The following is a 22,112-nucleotide window of genomic DNA, read 5'->3' on the forward strand; positions in this document are numbered from 1 at the left end:
AGACGTGCAGGTCAGACGAATTGGCCATTCTAAATTGCCCATAGTGTTCGGTGCATTAGGTTAGAGGGAGATGGGTCTGGGTGGGTTACTCTTTGGAGGGTCGGCATGGACTGGTTGGGCTGAAGGGCCTGTTTCCACGCTGTAGGGAATCTAATCTAATATGCCAAGAAATACAATAATCCTTGATTTACCTGTGACCAAGGTCCTGTCCTCCACTCTGCAGGGCAGAGTTCTCGATTACACGGTTTTCTGGTCTCAGGCCGATCCTCGTTGCAGTATTTGCTGTGTGCTGAACGGTTGGTGCCATCATGGAGTGGCTGAATGCATCGGACACTTCGGATCTGATATCCAGATTTGCCACAAGTTCTGGTGCATGGTTCCCATTCCCCAGTAACCCATCTGCAAAGTACGTAGCCAAAAAGTATAAGACTTTAGAGTACTTGTGTGGTGGAACTCTAAATTGTTATTGTGTTATGCTCGGTACTATTTTTAAGACTTTAGGGAAGTAGGAATGTTAAGCAAATACATCAAACGATAAACTAAAACAACATTCATAGAATGCCATACAGTCATACAGCAAGGAAAGAGACCCTTTGGTCCAACTAGTCCATGTCAACCAAAATACCAAACTAAATTAGTTCAACTACCCCTTCAACATTTCTTATTCATGCACAGTACTTATCCAAATGTCTTTTAAATGTTGTAACTGTTCCTGCATCCACCACTTCCTCTGGAAATTCATTCGACACATGAACCACCCTGTGTGTAAAAAAAAAGTTGCCCCTCATGTTCTTTTTAAATCTTTCTCCTCTCATCTTTAAAATATGCTCCCTAGTATTGAAATCCTGACTCATAGGGCAAAATTGTGTCATTCACCTTATCCATACACATCTTTAATTTAAAAACATCAACAAGGTCACCTCTCAATCTCCTATGATCCAGTGAAAAAAATCCCAGCTTATCCAGTATCTCCCCATAACTCAAACCCTCCATTCCTGGAACATCCTGATAAATCTTTTCTGAATCTTCTCCAGTTTTATAATATCCTTCCTATAACAGGGCAACCAGAAATGGACACACTACCCCAGAAGAAGCCTCACCAATGTCCTGTCCCTGAACATTAGGGAGGCACAGTGGCTCAGTGGTTAGCACTGTTGCCTCAAGGTGCCAGGGACCTGGATTCAATTCCAGTCTTGGGTGACCGTCTATGTGGAGTTTGCACATTTGCCCTGTGTCTGCGTGGGTTTCCTACGGGTGCTCTGGTTTCCTCCCACAGTCCAAAGATGTGCAGGTTAGGTGAATTGGCCATGCTAAATTCTCCATAGTGTTCAGGGATGAGTAGGTTAGGCACATTAGTCAGGGGAAATGGAGGGGAATGGGTCTGTATGGGACGCTCTTCGGAAGGTCAGTGTGGGCCAAATGGCCTGTTTCCACACTGTAGGGATTCTATGATTATTCACACAAAGTTAGAGTCATAGAAATGTATATGGAAACAGACCCTTCAATCCAACTCGTCCATGCTGACCAGATATCCCAACCCAATCTAGTTCCACCTGCCAGCACCTGACCCATATCCCTCCAAACCGTTCCTATTCATATACTCATCAGATGCCTTTTAAATGTTGCAATTGTACTAGCCTCCACCACTTCCTCTGGCAGCTCATTCCATACACATACCCCACCCTCTGTGTGAAAAAGTTGCTCCTTAGGTCTCTTTTATATCTTTCCCCTCTCACCCTAAACCTATGTCCTCTAATTCCGGATTCACCCATCCCAAGGAAAAGATTGTGTCTATTTATCCTATTCATGCCCCTCATGATTTTATAAACCACTATAAGGTCACCCCTCAGCCTCCGACATTCCATGGAAAACAGCCCTAGCCTGTTCAACCTCTCCCTAAAGCTTAAATCCTCCAACCCTGGCAACATCCTTGTAAATCTTTTCTGAATTCTTTCAAGTTTCACAACATCTTTCCGATAGGAAGGAGACCAGAACTGCATGCAATATTCCAACAGTGGTCTAACTAATGTCCTGTACGGCCACAACATGACCTCCCAGCTGCTATACTCAATGCTCTGACCAATAAAGGAAAGTATACCAAACGCCTTCTTCACTATCCTATCTACCTGTGACTCCACTTTCAAGGAACCTGCACTTCAAGATCTCTTTGTTCAGCAACACTCCCTAGGACCTTACCATTAAGTGTATAAGTCCTGCTAAGGTTTGCTTTCTCAAAATGCAGCACCTCAATTATCTAAATTAACCTCCATGTGTCACTTCTCAGCCCATTGGCCCATCTGATCAAGATTCCGTTGTGATCTGAGGTAACCTTCTTCGCTGTCCACTACACCTCCAATTTTGGTTTCAAGTTACAGGTTTCAAAACTGTAAAACAACACTAATTTTAACTAATGCAAACACACCAGAATATTTTACAGGATCTAAATTATGCTTTTGAGTGTGAACTATTCATGAGGTGATCCTGAAAGTAAATGACTTTAAAATGATTTTTTTTTCTTATTTCCAATAGCATTACATAATTCTCACATTCCTGAATTGACAAGTGGTCACCAACATTTATAGATTACCTTACAGAATAAAATCAAAATACTTCATTTGAACAAAGAAGATTTTTCAGAGATACAGTGATATCATAAGCACAGCACAGTATTTCACAACTAACAAACTAATTAAGTAATTTTGAAATGTAGTCCTGTTGTAATGTAGGAAAAAACAGCAGCCAACAGCAAGATCCCACGAACAGCAATGAGATACTGACCAGATAATCTGCATGATAGGCAGAAATAAACAATTTTTGGAGCATTATCTTCTTCTTAAAGCCTGCCTCATTTGCAGTATCAGGAATCCAACAAAATGGAGCACTGGCTTCATCAGAAGAATTTTTGATAGATTTTTTCCATTAAGTGCTCAGAGTGAACAGCTATTTTAACGAATTAACCTTGCCTCAGCAATGGCACTTAGATCAGCAATTTGAGAGTGTAAAGTCCATTCCAGAAGCAGCAAATAATCCAGGTTGACACTTCAGTACAACAAAGGCTGTAGTCTGGAAGTTCCTTTCCTTTATACTACACATTCATTCGAGACAGTATCCCACACTGGTGGATGTAAAAGATCCCACGACATTATTGGAAGAAAATTAGTGGACCTTCCTAGTCAGTGTTTGAAATACAAGTTCATCAAACAGATTGGTTCCAGAGTTGATTGACAGTAAGTAATGCTGAATACACTTTGTGTTAGAGCTGGGTTCTGACTACGATTGATGTGGCAGTGGGAATTAAAGCCATTTTCGTTCTGAGCGATAACACTTTTGGATATAAGAAAAGCTGGCTTCTTTAAGATAGCCATCAACTGGAAGCAGGCGTGGGATTTGGAGCAGGTCGTAATTCTTGACTGCCTACGTCACTTTCATAGCTACATTTGTACACTAGGATAGCTCTTGGAGAGGAGCACAGTGTCCAACCACAACCTGAGAAGCTTTTAGACAGAAGTGGGCACTGTGGGCCTGGAGTTGTTATCTTCTTCTCAGAGTACAACAGGATCTTGATCGGATGGGCCAATGGGCTAAGAAGTGGTAGCTGGAGTTTAATTTAGATAAATGTGAGGTGCTGCATTTTGGGAAAGCAAATCTTAGCAGGACTTATACACTTAACAGTAAGATCCTTGGGAGTGTTGCTGAACAAAGAGACCTTGGAGTGCAGGTTCATAGCTCCTTGAAAGTGGAGTCGCAGGTAGATAGGATAGTGAAGAAGGCAATTAGTATGCTTTCTTTTATTGGTCAGAGTGTTGAGTACAGGAGTTGGGAGGTCATGTTGCGGCCATACAGGACATTGGTTAGGCCACTGTTGGGATATTGCATGCAATTCTGGTCTCCTACCTATTGGAAAGATGTTGTGAAACCTGGTAGGGTTCAGAAAAGATTTACAAGGATGTTGCCAGAGTTAGGGGATTTGAGCTATAGAGAGAGGTTGAATAGGCTAGGGCTGTTTTTCATGGAGCATCAGAGGCTGAGGGGTGACTTTATAGAGATTTATAAAATCATGAGGGGCATGGCTAGGATAAATAGACAAAGTCCTTTCCCTGGGGTGAGTGAGTCCAGAACTAGAGGGCATAGGTTTAGGGTGAGAGTGGAAAGATATAAAAGAGACCTAAGGGGCAACCTTTTCATGCAGAGGGTGGTACGTGTATGGAATGAGCTGCCAGAGGAAGTGGTGGAGGCGAGTACAATTGCAACATTTAAAAGGCATCTGATGGGTATATGAATAGGAACGGTTTGGAGAGATATGGGTCAGGTGCTGGCAGGTGGAACTAGATTGGGTTGGGATATCTGGTCAGCATGGACTGAAGTGTCTGTTTCTGTACTGTACATCTCTATTACTCTATGAAACTACTTTGCCTTGGATTTCTCCCTTGTTTTGCCCACTGTTTAGTTTTTTTGTTGTTGTGACACTGGCCTTGATGGTTTGTGCTTGTTAATTGTGATTTAATCAATGAGTTAATTTGATAATCTGGTTGTGAGTCTTTCAGGAAACAGAGGGTCCTTTAAGGTAGCCACCAACAGGTCCGGACCTGATTGCCTGTCTCTTTTCTGCAACTACATTCATGCCTTGGTGTCCTTGGAAAGGAAGCATGCAGTGTCTACAAACACTTTTGACACTTTGAGACAGAGGTGGGCACACTGGGTGTGGGTAGAGTGCATTATTTCCTCCTACTGTACTGGTTGGATTTAGTTCTCTTCCTGGGCAGTGCATTTAATTGGGTTAAATTGATTATGGGTTTCAAAAATAAAGAAAACTGCATTCTTAAGAGTCTTGTGGTTTAATGGGAGTGTCCCTCCACTGGACCAGATTTAAATTCCACCTGCCATGGAACTGTATCATAACATGTTGGAACAGTTTGCTTAAGACAACAAGAGCTGAGTTCTGAGGTGATTGATTTATTTGATGGTTGGGTATTAAAAAAAAACTTGGTCCTTCTCCAGTGGGGAATTGGTTTCTGGATAGGGAAAGGGTCCAGAAGGGAAAGATGGAAACTGTTATTGGAGTTAAAACACTTGAAAATCTCTGAAAGTTTTGTTGCTACCTAATTCAACATATGGATATTGGTCTGTGAAACAATTCTGACCTCCATCACTAAAACGAATTACCTGGCCTTTTGCAAAGTGCTGTTTGGGAGACCATCTACTCACAAAGTGGCATCTGTGTTTTCCCTCCAGGGATACAGTAGCCACAGATCCAAAAGTGATTAGTTGGCTGTGAAACATGGTGGATTCTCCTGAAGCTAGTCGAACAAGTCTCTTTCTGTGCTGTTAGTCAGGGTGAATAAGAGCATGTTGTGGTATTGGTATGATTGATGGAGGACAGTATTCCTATTCTTGCCGCTATAGGATCAGAGCAAGAATTTCACCAATCCCATTATAACCTGGTTTACATTTCCTGGATCATGGGTCATTACATATTGACTGAATGCTTTTGCAGGGTCATTTCTAAAGAAGCAGGAGTTCACCAGTGGCTTCTAGAAAAGTTAAGACACTGGACAGTGAAATAGCTACTGAATCCAAGCAAACAAACATTAAAAACTTCTCAGTAAAGTTAAAAAACCATACAGTCCAGTTCACTGAAGACAGGAGGGAATTATCCCATGAATAGGGAATGATTATACGGAGTCAACATTCCCCAGAACTTTGGAGAATGAAACACAACTGATTGAAACATAACATTTTTGAAGAGCTTGTCATTGTAGATGTTGGAAGGATGTTCCTGTCACTGGGATCTAGAACTAGAGGTTGTGGATGCAAAATATGGAATTGGCAATTTTGAGCTGAACTGGGGAGAAATATCTTCAATCAAAAGACTATGAACCTTTCTGAATTATCTACCCAAGTGTACACCCTAATCAAAGAAAGACAGATATTTGGATACTTAAGAGAATGAATGGATATGGAGATAAAGTAGGAAGATAGGGTTGAGATAGCGAGGGGTATCTTGTTGAGGTGGTAGGGGTTTCAGCTGTCAGCCAGAAAGCTAGTGAGAGAGCAACATTGCTTCTGGCAGACAAGGCTGCCAAACCATACGCCAATCAGGCAGTGACAAGGCCAACCTTGGGCCTTTGCCCAGAATTAAGAACATGGGGTGGATGGCCAGCCCAACAAGAGCTGCTGGTCCTGAGCTCAGCTGTGCCACTGAGGAGGTTGTGGCTGCTGTCATTTAACAGAAGGCCCACGGATAAGGTGAGTGGGTGGTTGGTGGGGAGGGGATATGTGACAAGCGGGGATTCTAAGGTTAGAGGTCGCATGGGGAGGGAATAGGGAGGTCAGAAGCAAAGGCTTCAACAGCTCTAAAATCCTACATCCAGTCTCTTGGTTGCCTTTGTTACAGGCCAAGTGGACCCTCCCCCAGGACACACCCACCCACATAGTGCTTGTAAAAGTACTACTCACAGATGGGTCAATTCCAGCAATGGTGGGGCGAGACACTTGTGGTGCATGTTTAAGGCCTTCAGTTAGCATTGGCAGGAAGCTTGACCATGGCACCTTCTCCAGGATGTCATGCAGGCAGTGGTTAGAGGACAGCAGGCTTTCTGGCGTTTCATCACCCAGTCTAATTAAACAATCTTTCTGTATCCAAGCTTTCTACCATCACAAACAGAAGAGACTGCCCACAGAATCAACCATGACAGAGGGGCAATGAAGAGCTGAATGGCCTACTCCTCTGCTTTCTCATGTTGTTGGCTTCCTATGTAAGTTATCAGTTGAAACAAAGAGGAGTCAAGAGAGGACTGGAATAGTCAACATCAGCCTGTTGTAACAACAACTTGTACTTTCTTAGTGATTTTGACACAATAAAATGTCCCAAAGCATTTCACAGGAGTGTTATGAGTTTAGGCCCAGGCAGCTAAATAGAAGAAGCAGCCACCAACTGAGGAGTCATTAAAATTGGAAATGCCCAACAGGGTGGAATTAAAGGAGCACAGATATTTCAGAGGGTTAGGAGCTGAAGGAAATCATGGAAATAGGAAGGTTCAAGTGGTTCACTGACCTAGAGATGGAAAAACCCATAATAAATCTGAAACCAAAAATCAGAATTTAAAGTTTGGGGCACTGCTTAATTTGGACACAAATATTAGTTAGCAAACACAGAGGGTTAAGGTGGTTGGACCTGAAACAAGTTAGGAAATGGGGAACAGAGTATTGAATGATCTCATGTTTACTCATGATAGAATATGGGAAACTGGTGGGAAGTTCACTGAACTAGTTAACTCTAGAGCTAATAAGCCTATGGATATGGGTTTCAGGAGAAGATAAACAATGGGAATGGGGTTCGGTGATAATATGAAACTGGAAATAGACAAAGTTAGCAATGATGAAAAGCATAGAATGCTAATGGTTAAAGACCAATCTTGTCATCACCGGCTCTCCAAATGAGTTTGCAAATGGTCTGATTTGCGACGGAGGTGAAAGGAATCAATGGGAGTAGGGCTGATTTTGTGGCATGATATGAAGAAAATGGTTTCCAAATGTATACTTGGAGGAAAGTTCACATTTAATACAAAACTTTGAGAAGGGGACATGTCAATGAAAATTTAGAAACATCAAAGGAGTCGAGAGAGGCTAGAGAGCACAATGAGGTAGAGCTAGGTGTCATCAATGTACATGTGGAAAATGGCTGTGTTTTCTAATTCTGCTGCCATACGGAAACAAGAAGAATTAAGAATAAGAAAGGATCAAGAATAAATTCCTTGCAGGAACACTAGAAGCAATGATCTGAGGCTGGAAGAGAAGCTATTGCAGGTGATTCTTTGGCTGCAGCGAAGTAGATAAGGAGGGTTGCAATATAAGAAAAAAAAGGCCAAACGAGTGCAGTTCCATCTGAGTGGAGAATGGTTAGAAACATATCCAATCAATTCTGAGGGAAACGAAAGCAAGAAAAAGATAGGTTGAAGTGGAGTGGAGAAAGGCAAAACGTGGAGTAGATGGTCATTGTGATGGAGAGGATCTGGGATCAGAAAGTTAATTTAGGATGAAAAGAAATTCCAAATTTGCAAGCAGCTTGCTTTAGCCCAAGTGAGTGACAAGAAAAAAGTACAGGTCGTTCTCCTATAATGTGCATTTCATCAACGCGATTAGGCTGTAACGCAATTGGTGAATTAGGGAACAATATTTTTTAAAATGCAAACTCCCCTGGGCTATGACATGATTCCATCCCCGGTTTCCTTAAGCCCACTCTAGGTGTTTACTTTAGGTCAAGCAAAAGAGATTGGATGACGGGGCAAATTTTAACTGACCTTATTGTTTCATGTTTTTGAGGATGTTTTCAGAAACTACTGCAGAAGAAAAGATCTGGATTTCAAGATTCTCCTCATTCTGGACAATGCACCAAGCCATCCTCCCACCATTGGTGAGCTTTCTGAAAGCATCAAAGTGCTATTTGCACCTCTGAACACAATCTCTCTCATTCAACTCATGGACTAGGGTGCAATAGCAGCTTTTAAACCTTATTATTTATGGCACACATTCAGGAAGTTGAGAGGGATAATGAGGACAGTGTTCTTCAATTTTGGAAGAGCTTTAACATAAAGAATGCTATAGACATCATTGTGGAGGCCTATCCTGAGGGAAGCTGAGAAGTAGTTGAAGCTCTTCGAAGACTGACTACAGAATGCAGCAGGATAGCAGTTTGTGACATAAAGTCTTATCTGGTACCCTGTGAACAGCTTCCTCATGAAAGAAGAAAGAAGACAAAGCAGCAAATACTAAATGCCTTTTTTAAGCCAACTCCCAAGAAACAATCTGAGGATGATGAACCAAAGCCATCCACTTCTGGATTAAATATTTTCTTTTGTCATAACCCTGCACCCAGCACTGCACCTGAAAGTAATGATAATACTGATGATGACCCTCAGCCCCTAACTTAATACAGTTCTGTAACTCAGCAAACTCAGAAACCCCTTAAAGTGTTAACATTATTGTATTTTTCATTAAAATATATGATTTTAACATTTACTTAGATTGTGCTATCTTTTGTGTTATGCTAACACTATTTTTGTTTTGAATTTTACTGAAATAGTTAGTGGTCTGCCCCAAACCATGTTTTTCCCGTCGGCCCTATTACTTCTATTGTGCAATTTTCTACAACACGAGGTCACACAAGAACACAACTTCTGCTCAATAGCAGAACAGACTGTACGAACCAAAGGAATTAATAAACAAATGTTAATAAAGACCATCTGAACAAATGCAAATACTATAGATACTGGAAACCTGAAACAAAAATAGCAAGTGCTGGGTAACACTTGTGGAGAGCTGGAAATGTATTGCTGGAAAAGCGCAGCAGGTCAGGCAGCATCCAGGGAACAGGAGAATCGACGTTTCGGGCATAAGCCCTTCTTCAGGAACACTTGTGGAGAGACTAACAGATTTAATGTTTCAAGTCCAATATAACCCTTCTTCAGAATCATCTTCCTGGACTCTGGATTCTCTACCTGGATGTGCTGAAGAACAGTCATTTGGGACATGAAACATTAACTCTGCTGTCTCTCCACAGATGCTGCCAGGCCTGCTGAGTTTCTCCAGAACTTTGTTCTTATTATTAAAGATTTTAAAGATCAGCCAGTTCGATACAATTATAATGGAGTTTGAATCACAGCAAGCTATAATGGATCAATTAATCCACAATTATTTAGAAATGGCTCAAGAAATACCCCAACCTGGTTAAAATATTTAAGTTATTCACATAGTAACATAGGTGCAGGAGTACGCTCTTCAGCCCTTTGAGCCAGTTCTGACATTCCAGCCCCTGGCTGATCATACACCTCAATGCCATACTTCCATGTGGTTTCATATCCTTTAACGTCATTAGTGACTAGACATCTACCAATTTGTGTCTTGAACTGCCTAATGAGTGAGCTTCCACCAGTCTTTGGGATAAGGATCAAGCATTCATCACCCTCTGAATGAAGAGATTTCTCCTCATCCTCGTCATAAATCACCTACCTTTCATTCTGAGGCTGTCTCTGAGTTCTGAGACCCACCAGCAGGGAAAACAGCCTTTCCGCATATACTCTGTCTGTATCCTTAAGAACATTCTATGTTTCTAAGATATTCTAAGATCACCTAACCCAAACATTTTTTGTAGAGTTAATGTTCATTTCACTAATGTTTTCACATAACGTTGCTGCTGGAAAGCGTGTAGTTAATAAACAGAATAACCTACTGCACTTTCTTGTTCACTTACATAGGCTGAGAGCACGCATGTAAGTTGCACATTCGACGGATGGGTTTCGGTTTTTTACTTGCATCACAGTAGCTGCGAGGAATCATCTTGGCATCAGCCTTCCTACGACAACCATATCTTGTAAACTGATTACCTTAACAAAATCAATCATCCCTGTCAGAGTAGGTCTTAAATACTTTATTTACATAGAATGTTCCTAGAATTTTCTTGTTGTTTGCATCAAATATTGAACATCAAACAACTTAAGTGACATTACAAGTATAATTTTAGCATCTATGAAATTAGCTATTGTTAAGATTTAATAATTATTGATCAAATATTAGAATATTATTTTGTCTTGACATAGGAGGATTATGACAATAAGTGAATATTACTATGATCAAGTGTATTCAAGTTCACGGGCATTTCATAATCTTATGGTCCACATAATAATGAAAAGTCATATTCATTTGAATTTCAGATCCGGATTTGAAGGGGCTATAGTTAATGTTTTTTGCTGCTAAGCTATTATGCAATTCAAATTATTAAAGTTCTCCCCGCATAAAATAAGCCACTGTTTATAAAGTTATGCAACAATTCTTTTCTATTTGCAGCACTTTAAATTATTTATGTATTCAATGGCCCTGATAAGGCTGCCTTACATTCTATATACTAAACGTCATGGTCCCTTTCAAAAGGTCAAAAAATCACTAATAAACAAAAATTAATCCAATGTTAGTTTTGATATTGTAGCAAAACCACATCTCCTTTCCAACTAATAGTGTTTTTTTTTTGTTAATTATGAACAATTGTCTGTTTGTGACACGACAGACGTTGAATAATCATCCACCATTCATTGCTGAAACATCAATGAGCGAAGTCATGGGAATCTTATGGGGACCTAAATGATGTAAGTTATGGCAAGATTTATGGCAGAATCAGATGAGAAGTCCAGTGAAGCCATATGTTCTGCACAGTTGGAGAAGGCAATGAGGCAAAATGGTTGACTTTAAGGAAATGAGGAACAGCATCAGTCTTCCGAGGAGGATGAGGACACTGAGGTCACTTGTCCAAGGGCTCAGTGGCTTTCAGAAATGGCATGGGCACAACAGATGCCAGTCTTACAACAGACATCAACTGAGTGGCTTGTTGTTCTGGGTACAGCGTGTTGAATGATGTGGTCAGATCGGACATGACAGAGGCTATTGGGATGATGTTGTTAGTTAGAGTTCAATATAGTACAATATGGTGAGAGAACTCATTAGGCCTCAGGGTGAAATACCTCTACAAAGCTCAACACAACTTGGACTTATCCCCCAGAAATATGGTTTAGCCCGTAGTGTCTTGAGGTAGAATCTAGTGTAGCCCCTGGGCAAGCAGCAGAAATACATCATTATGTGGGAGGGCTCCAGACAATGGCATGAAAGTTGGGAATTAAGTTGGCAATAGATTAAGGCAGATCCTAGTTCCCAACAGCAAATGGCAGGAACTTATTCTAAATGCATTATCAGGTTATGTACACCTATTAAAACCATTGTATAAACAATAAGTTAGTTACCTATGAAAGAATAAATTATCCCCTCATAATGAAGTCAGCAATCAATAACAAAAACACACACCTTCAGATTCACAACTGATGAAAGATGACATTCACCAGGTAAGATAACTTTCCAGATGGATATTGGGTAACTAGGAGCTGCTTTTCTTGTATAGGAACTTGCTCTGGAGATGGGAAAAAGGTCTTGGTTGGTGACTATGCACTGATACTGGGGCATGGCTATTGAGAGAGTGAGGTTTGGTGGTGTCAGACCTCATGGAAGTCAAAGAGAAGGTTAATATCTATCAAGAACAGGTCAAGATTGATAGAAGGGAGATCAAGAGTGATTGAAAACAGACCAATGGTGAGGCTGGGGGGTCCTTCAATTTTATACCATTAGAAACTACTTTTCTCTAACTAAACCTGTCATATAATCTTGTACATCTCCAAATCTTCCTTAAATGTCCATGAACCAACTTAACCTTGTAGTTAAAAGCCTCATCCCTGGGATTGTTCTGTTCTAACCCCTCTGCGCTCTCTCATAGACCCTCAAATTCTTCTGAATGTTTGATGACTAGAACTCTACTTGTGGCCTAACCAGAATTTTAACTTTCTTGCATTGGTAATAAAAATGCAAATCAGATTCTTCCATTAAACCCATTCTTCCTAAGCTTCATGATTGTCAAGTTGTCCCCACTATATATTTTGGTCACATGCATTTTTAGATGAAACATATACATTGAGTTTTTAAACTACATTCAAATGTAATGATGGAATTTGAAATCATTTTCTGTCTATTACTAGCCTAGTATCATAACCATTGGGAAAAAAGGGACATTTTGACTCAGTGCAAGTTTTTAAAATTCACTCATAGGACACGGGTGTCGCTGGCTGGCCAGCACTTTTTGCACATTTCTAGTTGCCCTTAAGAAAATGGTGGTCTGCTACTTACTTGAGCCACTGCAGTTCATGTGCTGTAGTGGATGCAGTGCCAACCAAGCGGATTGCTTTGGCCTGGATGATGTTAACCTTCTTGAGTGTTGTTGGAGCTGTACCCATTCAGGCAAGTGGGAAGTATTCCATCACACTCCTGACTTGTGACTTGTAGATGGCAGACAGGCTTTGGGTAGTCAGGAGGAGAGTTACTATAAAGTTGAGTTTCTGGTCAGTAGTAATCCCAGGACATTGATAGTGGGGGATTCAGTGGTGGAAATGGCATTGAATGTCAGTGACAGTGGTTAGGTTCTCTCTTATTGGGAATGAGTCATTGCCTGGCTGAAGACTGACATCTGAGATGCTGGGGAGCACTGGAGGAGGCCAAGATGGTCTCTGATTGAAGATTGTTGTGAATGCTTCAGCCTTATCTTTTGCACTTATGTACTGGATGGGGTTAACCGTGGAGCCTCCTCCTCCAGTGAGTTGTTTAATTGTCCACCACTATTCACTGGAAGTGGCTGCAGGACTACAGAGTTTAGATCTGATCTGTTGGTTGTGGGATCGTGTAACTGTGTCTATTTCTTGCTGCTTTTCCTGTCTAGCATGCAAGTAGCCCTGTCTGGTAGCTTCACCAGGATGATACCCTCATTTTTAGGTATGTCTAGTGATGCTCCTGGCACACTGTCCTGCACAGTCTTATAAACCTGGACTAACCCCCTGGCTTGATGGTAATGGTTAAGTGGGGAATATGCCAGGCTATGTGATTGCAGATTGTGCTGGAGTACAATGCTACTACTGTTGATGGTCCACAATGACTCAGATGGCCAAACCTGAGTTGCTGGATCGGTTTCAATTTTGTCCCATTTAGCATGGTGATAATGCCACACAACATGATAGAGGTTATTCTCAAAGTGAAGACCGAACATTATCTCTCCAAGGACTGTGTGATGTCATGGACAGATACATTTGCAGCCAGCTGATTGGTAAGGGTAAGGATGACATCAAGTACATTTTTCTCTCTTGTTGCTTCTCGCATTACCTGCTGCAGACCCAATCTAGGAGCTATGTGTTTTTGAACCCGACCAGCTCGACCAGTAGTACTGCTGCCAAGCCACTCTTGGTAGTGGACATTAAAATCCCTCATCCAGAGTACATTTTGTTCCTTTTCAGTGCTCCTTCCAAGTGTTGGTCAACATGGAGAAGTACTCATTCATCAGCCAAGGGAGAACAGTATCGGGTAAGCAACAGTATCGGGTTTCTTTGCCCATGTTTAACCTAGTGCCATGAGACTTCATGACATTTGGAATTGATATTATGGACTTTGAGGGCAACTCCGTCCTGACTGTATACCACTACCTCTGCTAGGTCTGTCCTGCCGGGAGGACAGGACATATCTAGGGATGGCCAAGGTGACGTCTGGGACATCGTCTGTAAAGTATGACTATGGCAGGTTGTTGCTTGACTATTCTGTTAGACACTCTCCCAATTTTTGCACTAGGCCACATATGTTAACAAGGAAGACTTTTCAGCATTGCCGCAGCTGGTTTTGCCATTGTTGTTTCTTAGGTTGATGCCACTTCTTTGTTAAGATTTCAGTAAATTAGTATGTTTTCTAAAACAGGGACAGGTTTGTGTGAAAAGGGAATTAACCATCAAGGACTCTGTCCTCAACTCCTCCTGTCACCTGTGTCATGGTGACCCTCAGGTTAAATCACCACCAGTTCTCTCTCTCTCTCTCTAATGAAAGAGATGCCCCATAGTCTGCTAGGGTTATGGCTACTTCACCTTTTTAAACTATGTGCTCACTGATGGCAACCAAAATTAATTGGGATTAGGCACCGATCTGCAGCTCTCTTCTAATATTTATGTAAGTAAGCACTTTTATGACTTATTTATCTTCACCAATTTTCAAATCACAGAAGCTAAGCACTGATTAGAGCTCTATTTAAAAATTACCTCCTCCACATTGTTTGGAGCACTGAGACCACCTTTTCAAAGCCCACTCAAACGTAGCCATATCTTCCTGTAAAACTTCATTTGTCATAGTGGCCAAGTGGTCTTCATGAATTGTGTACTTATAACTCAGGGAGCATTTGGTATCATCATTTGGCATCATCTGTTGTTTAGCAAAAGGCACAAATAAATATTATGATAAAATATTCATTAAGTCTATTGCTTCAATATTCACACTTACAATGTAACAGGCAGTAGACAAACACAAGGAAAAAAATACATGAGAAAATGAATTGACAAAGGCATGGAGGAATTATGCATTGGAACGCCAACACACAACATAAACTCTGCTTGGTTCCTGGTCGGAACAAGGAACAGGCTGAGTGCAGTTGAGATCTCTCTAAGGAAGGACAGGCTCTCATGAAGTTTCTGAAAGTTTAGCACTGATGGGCAAATATTAATAATGAAATATCACTGCAACTGTACATAAATGAACAAGAACTTCATAAACAGCATAAGAATGGTTCAGCCAAAGAAGACATTTTAGTCTATTTGAATTATTCCTTCCAGAAAGGATGATCAAATAATTTCACCGTTGCAAACTTTAACTGCTTTAAAATGACTCAGTCACTTGACCAAAAATAGCCTTCCTGGCAATCAGTTTCATCAATTAATTCTCTCTGTATAATCACAAAAGCACAAGGCCTAAAACCTCTGATACAGGAGAATGCATCCATGAAGAAATCAGCCAAAAATTCAATCAGAGCCAAAGCAATATTAGGACCAGAAGAAGACAGGATCATACTTCTTCATGAATCATCAGTTGGCAAAGGTGTGATAATGATTTGAAAGGAATATGCACAAATCAAAACTATTCGAATTCTGTCATGTCCCACTTTCTTTTTTTATAGCCGTCCACAGAATGTAATAATTCTGTTTGCAGCAATCTAAGCAATAGCAGCATTAGCTGCAAAAACATGCTCAAAAGCTCGCTCTTCAATCTTGGCGTTTATCATCTTTCCTTGATTTTCTTTCAATTCCTGTTCAAAATCCACATTAGCACTCTCTAATCAAATGCCATGAGAAACTTCATAGTGTTGATGCATACAAGTTTAATTTGTGTTCATACTGGTAGTAACTAGAGCGTAATCTTACCAACACTATTATTCCTTCACGGAGGGGTCCAATGGTTTGTAGAGATTCCTTGTCATCATTATTGGTATATTCCCACAATAATCCCATATCAATGAAAGTTTTAGTATCAGGCAGATCATCTTCTCCATTCAAAATGAAATTCCCTGTAGCTTGGTTCTTGATTACTTGGTAAATAAAAGAAATCTCACAGTCCGTGTTCAGTAAACATTACAGTTAAGTTTGCTTCAAACTACAAAGCTGTAACTTTTGAACAGCAGTTAAATTTTAAAGCCAACTTTCACTAAAAACACATTTGAAACATTAAACACAAGACACACTGTAAATATCTCCCTCGTACACTTTGCACCCTAAAGAAAAGTATGTCTTGATGTTGTGAACAGCGAAACGTTTGAATTTAAGTTCATATATTTTACAAAGACCCATTACATATATAGCTTGTGAGAATTATGTTTAAATGATGAGGTCAATTCAAATCATCACTTCAAGATTCATTTCAGGGAAGACTTACCAATGAAATGAGGAGATGCACTTAATTCTTGAACAGAGAGATGTCTAGCTCCAGCCGGAATTTCAAACATCTTCAGGTAGCCTTTCAGAACAGAGACAATTGGTGACAAAATTATGATGTTATTAAGTATGGAACACATTTTAACTGAAGTGGATACTAAATCAAAGCAAAATACTTTAAATACTGAAAATTTGAAACTAAAGAAAAGGCTGCTAGAGAAACTTGGCAAAAGTGAGGACCGCAGATGCTGGAGATCAGAGTCTAGATTAGAGTGGTACTGGAAAAGCACAGCAGCTCAGGCATCATCCAAGGAGCAGGAAAATCAAGGTTTCAGGCAAAAGCCCTTCATCAGGAACGAAGGCAGGGAGCCTCTGGAGTGGAGAGATTTTCCTGCTCCTTGGATGCTACCTGACCTGCTGTGCTTTTCCAGCACCACTCTAATCTAGACTCTGCTAGAGAAACTTAGCAGGTCAGAAGAAGGTCATACTGGACTCCAAACATTAACTCGGTTTCTCTTTCCACTACTGCCAACAGACATGGTGAATTTCTCAAGTAGTTTCTGTTTTATTAATTAAACTGGCTTTGTGTTGATATGAGGTGGTAAATTAATTGCCAATTACTTGGATTAATGTTCTTCCAAGATATGGATGAAAAATTATCCTTAAAATTTCCCTTCGGCTTCAATAAGATTGTTGTTTAAAATGATGGTTCTGAAAGAGTTCACGTTAAAGTTGCCTTAGCTCCACCCAAACTGATGATTTCATATAATCTTTAGGAGAAGAATCAATTAGTCTTGCATGAGATCCTAATGGAGACAGAGTTATAATCTCTGACAGTTGTAATTGTGCCTTGCTGTTGTGCAATAATAAATTAAGGCCTTTGCCTGTTCTTGTGAAGACTCCCCAGTGGTTTATTCTCTATCAGTGATAATTAGACTGGCCCTCAGATGCAGCATGAAAAAAAAAGCTGATGACAATGAAATAGCCCAGCCACAAGGCACTAGTGGTTGATGCTCACAGTCCAACATGGCATGGTGATCAGCAGTGTGCCTCACTGCTGAAATACCTGAAGGTAACAATGGTGGAGGGAAACAATTCAACTAAAAAGAAACATTTTCAGAGGATAAATGAGTTTCCCATTTTAAAAACATGACATCTTTAGGAAGCCAGTCGGTCAGAAACTGAAATGCGAAACCTGACAAAAAGTCAGGAGCAATCATGAAAGTAGAGTGAAAGTAGCACTCTTCAGGGCTGGTAAGAGGTGCAAGGGTAGCAGTACAAGGAATGAAAACAGTCAAAGTTAGCTATTTTTTTTTAAATGACAGATCTTCGAGCAAGAAGGTTCTATGGAGGCAACTAGGAACTCTGGCAGCAAAGTTCAAGATCCCAGAGGACAAAGAGAAAGCAAATATTTACAATAATGGCACAAAGACCATGAGATGAAAGAAAGAAGCTAAGTGGACCATTTGGATTCTAGCATCCGCAATTTCTTTTGTTATATCATAGAATCCCTACAGTGTGGAAACAGGCCCTTTGGCCCAATAAGTCCACACAGAGACTCTCTCCTCTTTCAACAGCAAATTCAGTGGGTGAAGGCTCTGAATGGAAATTAGGAATGGGAAGTTTGGCTGCTGTTCCCATCCTGAGCTGAGGCAGCTTTGTACTCAATCAAATAACCTATCACTAATTACCCGATTTGCTCTGAAATTAATGAATGCTGTCTTTATTCACTAGGTGATAGAGACACTACGTTCCATTATTATGATTGCAATTTTTGAAGGTATAAATAATAAACAAACATTCAAACCTGCTTTTTTTGGTGCTCTGGAAAATGTCCCTTTGATCACTTTGCAGTGGGAATTGTCACCACCGCACACCCCACATTTGTCCTCCTTTTTAACAGAGCCCAGTACTTTGTCACAGCCCACTTTCTGAAAAATCAAAAGAAAAGTAAATTTCGCATTTTAGGAAATTTATGAGTATCATTAATAGGATCTTGTTGAAGATAAGCATTAGTATTTAAGAAAACCATTAATGTCAAAGACATACTCCACTGAGATATTGTTACACAGTGTTAGTCCAACAATAGAAGATGCGAAAACTAGGTAATCACTTCCTAATGAACTCCATATTCATGCACTCCTATGTCACTCGCAGGATTCTCCTATTTTACACAATGTAGCCTTAAACATAGGGTAGATGAATATCCTCAGATATATCCTGTTATCCAGTATAAGTGAATATTTTCCAGATATATTCAAACATATCCGTAAAACATGACATGTGTACTATTACCTTTATAAACAGTTATATAATTTTAAAATTTGTCAGGGACAAGTCAAAAGTAATCACATGTCCAAATTCTCTGCCAGTTAGTGGATACAGTCTACACAGATTCCCCAACTTTAACTATAAAATCACTGTCTCAGAAAGTTGGACAATTTGCCAATCAAATATGTGCAGACGGTTCCAGGGAGCAAACTGAAGGCACACAAAAAAATGTGTTGAAGCTTCAAGCATCAATATTTTAGCAGTATTACTATTAGTATTGCTATTATTCAATCATCTTTCAGTTGTTAGTCACTATGAAACCTTGAGACTTTAATTTACCAAAGGAAATATCAGCAATTCCTTATTTTGTGCTTTGTTTAATTGTGAAATCAAGGCTCAATTGAGATTAGTTCATCTCTACATTTCCAAATCCTTAAGAAAAAATGTAAAAGTATTTCATAGGCATACTGCAACAAGAACTTAACTAGTCCATTTTATAGCCTTATTGATAAAAAGAGTTAGCGATTGCAATTGTACACCAGCCATTTTGCATTTGTATGTGACAGCATTAAGCCAGTATTTCCATTATAAAAATAAAACAAGAACATTTCAATGGAGTTGAATGAACACAATCTATCAGAAAATAAGGAGATTTGGAAAAAATGTTCTTTGAATATATTTTGAAATGCAAGCTTGTTCTCAGACCTTTTCTGGAATTGACAAAGTGGCCTATTGTGGCTTTGTCTAGTCTTAACATGCTATCACCTCTTTGCAATGTGGTTCAAGTTGTTAAAATAAGTAAATTAGTACACAAAAAAATCAAAATGAAATGGGTATCATTGTGTGCTTTTCCTCCTTATATCCTCTAGCTACCTCTCCTTTAGAAGTAAGCGTGCACAAATCATGAACCATCAACCTAAAATGGGGCATCATGAGGTAGGCAAAGGTTTGTGTTATGCTTCTGTCTAGTGTGTAATACTGTGTAAAGTATACCAGGTAGTTAGATGCCCAATCTGAGTAAACAATGCAGGTATATGCCTAAAACAGAAATCAAAACTGTATTAAAAGGCAACAGTCCCTTTAACTATGTTAATTAGTGCTAGATATGGTTATATATAAAAATAAGCCTAATGCATGTGTAAGACCCCTTCATAAAATTAATTATTGACACCAAGGTGTGAAGGTGATGGTGTTGGATTGGGGTGGACAAAGTTTAAAATCACACAACACCAGGCTATAGTTCAACAGGTTTATTTGGAAGTACAAGCTTTCAGAGTGTTGCTGCTTCACTAGCTAGCTAGTGGAGTAGGATGATAGGACACAGAATTTATAGCAAAAAGATTCTCTCTCTCTCTCTCTCTCTCACACACACACACAGTCCATCACACTCACGCACACACTCTATCAAACACACACACACACACACTCTCACTCTCTTTTTCTCATCCCCCCTCTCCCCCACCCCCACATGCATGAGCGCACACACACACACATAAGTCTATGGGGTGAATTTGCATTTGTGGCATTATATTTGCAGATATATTCTATTTTGTTCATAAAGCACACAATCTGTAGGCAGTTGTTTTTTTTATAATCCATGTGACATTTTATAAGTTCTTGCTTTGGAAATAGAACTAGTCTGACTCAAGATTGAAATACATACAGACTCTAACCTCATACCTTTAATGCATTGTCTGAGCTGAGATGTCACTTTTTTAAATAAAACAATAAGTTATCTCATGAATGTAACTTGAAAGAAGTTCTGGGATTTACATACTAACGAAACAAAAATTTTAACCCATTCTAAAAGATGAAAAATTTAACAGCAATCTAGGTTTGTTCAATATATCGCATCAGTGTAAGATACTATGATCTTTTGCTATAAGTTCTGTGTCCTATGATTCTAGTCCATTAGCTACCTGACAAAGGAGTATCACTCCAAAAGCTTGTACTCCCAAATAAACCTGTTGGATTACAACCTGGTGTCTTGTGATTTTTAACATTGACAACAAGGGCATTGGATTCTGGGTAACCCAAGATGGAGAACGGGAAAAATTTCTGGCTGTAACAGCTGCTCCTTTTTTGAGTTATTTTAGGTGCTGGAAGTGATTTCCTCGAATTCCAGGAGCAGCAATTACTATTTTATATGCTGTTGCATTGTTTTGAAACTTTGGAATAAAAAATCAAAACAACAGCAGTTTTAAAAGGGAGAAGATCAAAGGAAGCACATGGTGAGGTCAGTGCAGGAGAGAGAGAAAGAAAGAAAGAAACTGACACTGCCTTTGCTCTTTGAATTCATGTATTGCTGGACATTGGAGTGCATCTGGGTAAATTAACAAACAGTGACATTCACAACTTATCTTGGAGGAACTGTTGGGCGAAGTTCACAGCACAGAAGCAGATAAGTGTATTGTTGTTTTAAGTGTGACTTACAGAAAGTCTGCAGTAGTGAGTAGAGTGGGTTCTTCTTGATTATATGTTTTTGGAGATATGTGTCTTGATTAAACTTAAAATATAAGCCATAACTATTAATTTAACCTGGGACAGTGTTTGTAGAGGAATAAGACGGTGTTATTTTCTGGGTCTGTAGGTTGTGAAGAAGCAAAAATGGCCTTTAGTAGAGTGATATGCACTTCTTCTCAGATGTGGGAGTTTAAAGAGAGTTTAAGGGTTACAGCAAATTATATCTGCCATAAATGCTGTTGGTCGCGAATCTTATCAGATCGAATGGATCGGTTAGAGAGACAGCTAGAGGCAATGAGGAATTTGCAACAGCAACAGTATGATATGGATGGCAGTTATAGGCAGGGAGGAAAGTCTCATATACAGTCACATAGACAGGTTAACTCCAAGGAAGGTAAGAGAGGGAGGCAGCGAGTGCAGGAATCTTTTGTGGATATATCCACTTCAAACAAGTATGCTGTTTTGGAAAATGTAAGGGGGGGGATGGATTCTCAGGGGAACATAGCATGAACAGCCAAGTTTCTGGTATTGAGACTGGCTCTAATGCAATGAAGGGTACATTGGGTTCCAAGAGATCAATTGTGTTAGGGGATTCTGTAGTCCAAGGAATAGACTGATGTTTCTGTGGCCAGCAGTGAAAAATCAGAATGGTGTGTTGCTTTCCTGGTGCCAGGATCAAGGATGCAGAATGTTCTCATGGGGAAGAGGGGCCAGCAAGAGTTCATTGTCGACATTGGAACCAATGACATAGGAAAGGAAAAGGTTGAGAGTCTGAAGGGAGATTACAGAGAGTTAGGCAGGAATTTAAAAAGGAAGTCCTCAAGAGTAGTAATATCTGGATTACTCCCAGTGCTACGTGCTAGTGAGGGCAGGAATAGGAGGATAGAGCAGATGAATGCATGACTGAGGAGCTGGTGTATGGGAGAAGGATTCACATTTTTGGATCATTGGAATCTCTTTTGGGGTAGAAGTGACCTGTACAAGAAGGACGGATTGCAACTAAATTGGAAGGGGACTATCATACTGGCAGGGACATTTGCTAGAACTGCTTGGGAGGATTTA

The 22,112-nt window shown here is 40.0% G+C and overlaps 1 protein-coding gene across 1 annotated transcript in view; it reads right to left on the bottom strand.

Moving 5' to 3' along the window:
- Window positions 1-22,112, bottom strand: part of LOC122556645 (A disintegrin and metalloproteinase with thrombospondin motifs 2-like) — a 227,373-nt gene that overhangs the window by 7,478 nt on the left and 197,783 nt on the right. The window contains exons 14-19 of the mRNA XM_043703613.1: window positions 18,124-18,247; window positions 16,318-16,398; window positions 15,810-15,973; window positions 14,658-14,817; window positions 10,250-10,382; window positions 192-399 (exon numbers count right to left, since the gene is read on the bottom strand). Coding sequence (XP_043559548.1) covers window positions 192-399; window positions 10,250-10,382; window positions 14,658-14,817; window positions 15,810-15,973; window positions 16,318-16,398; window positions 18,124-18,247 — 870 coding nt within the window. The remainder of the gene's footprint in view (window positions 1-191; window positions 400-10,249; window positions 10,383-14,657; window positions 14,818-15,809; window positions 15,974-16,317; window positions 16,399-18,123; window positions 18,248-22,112) is intronic.

This window comes from Chiloscyllium plagiosum, chromosome 14 (assembly GCF_004010195.1).
Source record: "Chiloscyllium plagiosum isolate BGI_BamShark_2017 chromosome 14, ASM401019v2, whole genome shotgun sequence".
Lineage (NCBI taxonomy): Eukaryota > Metazoa > Chordata > Chondrichthyes > Orectolobiformes > Hemiscylliidae > Chiloscyllium > Chiloscyllium plagiosum.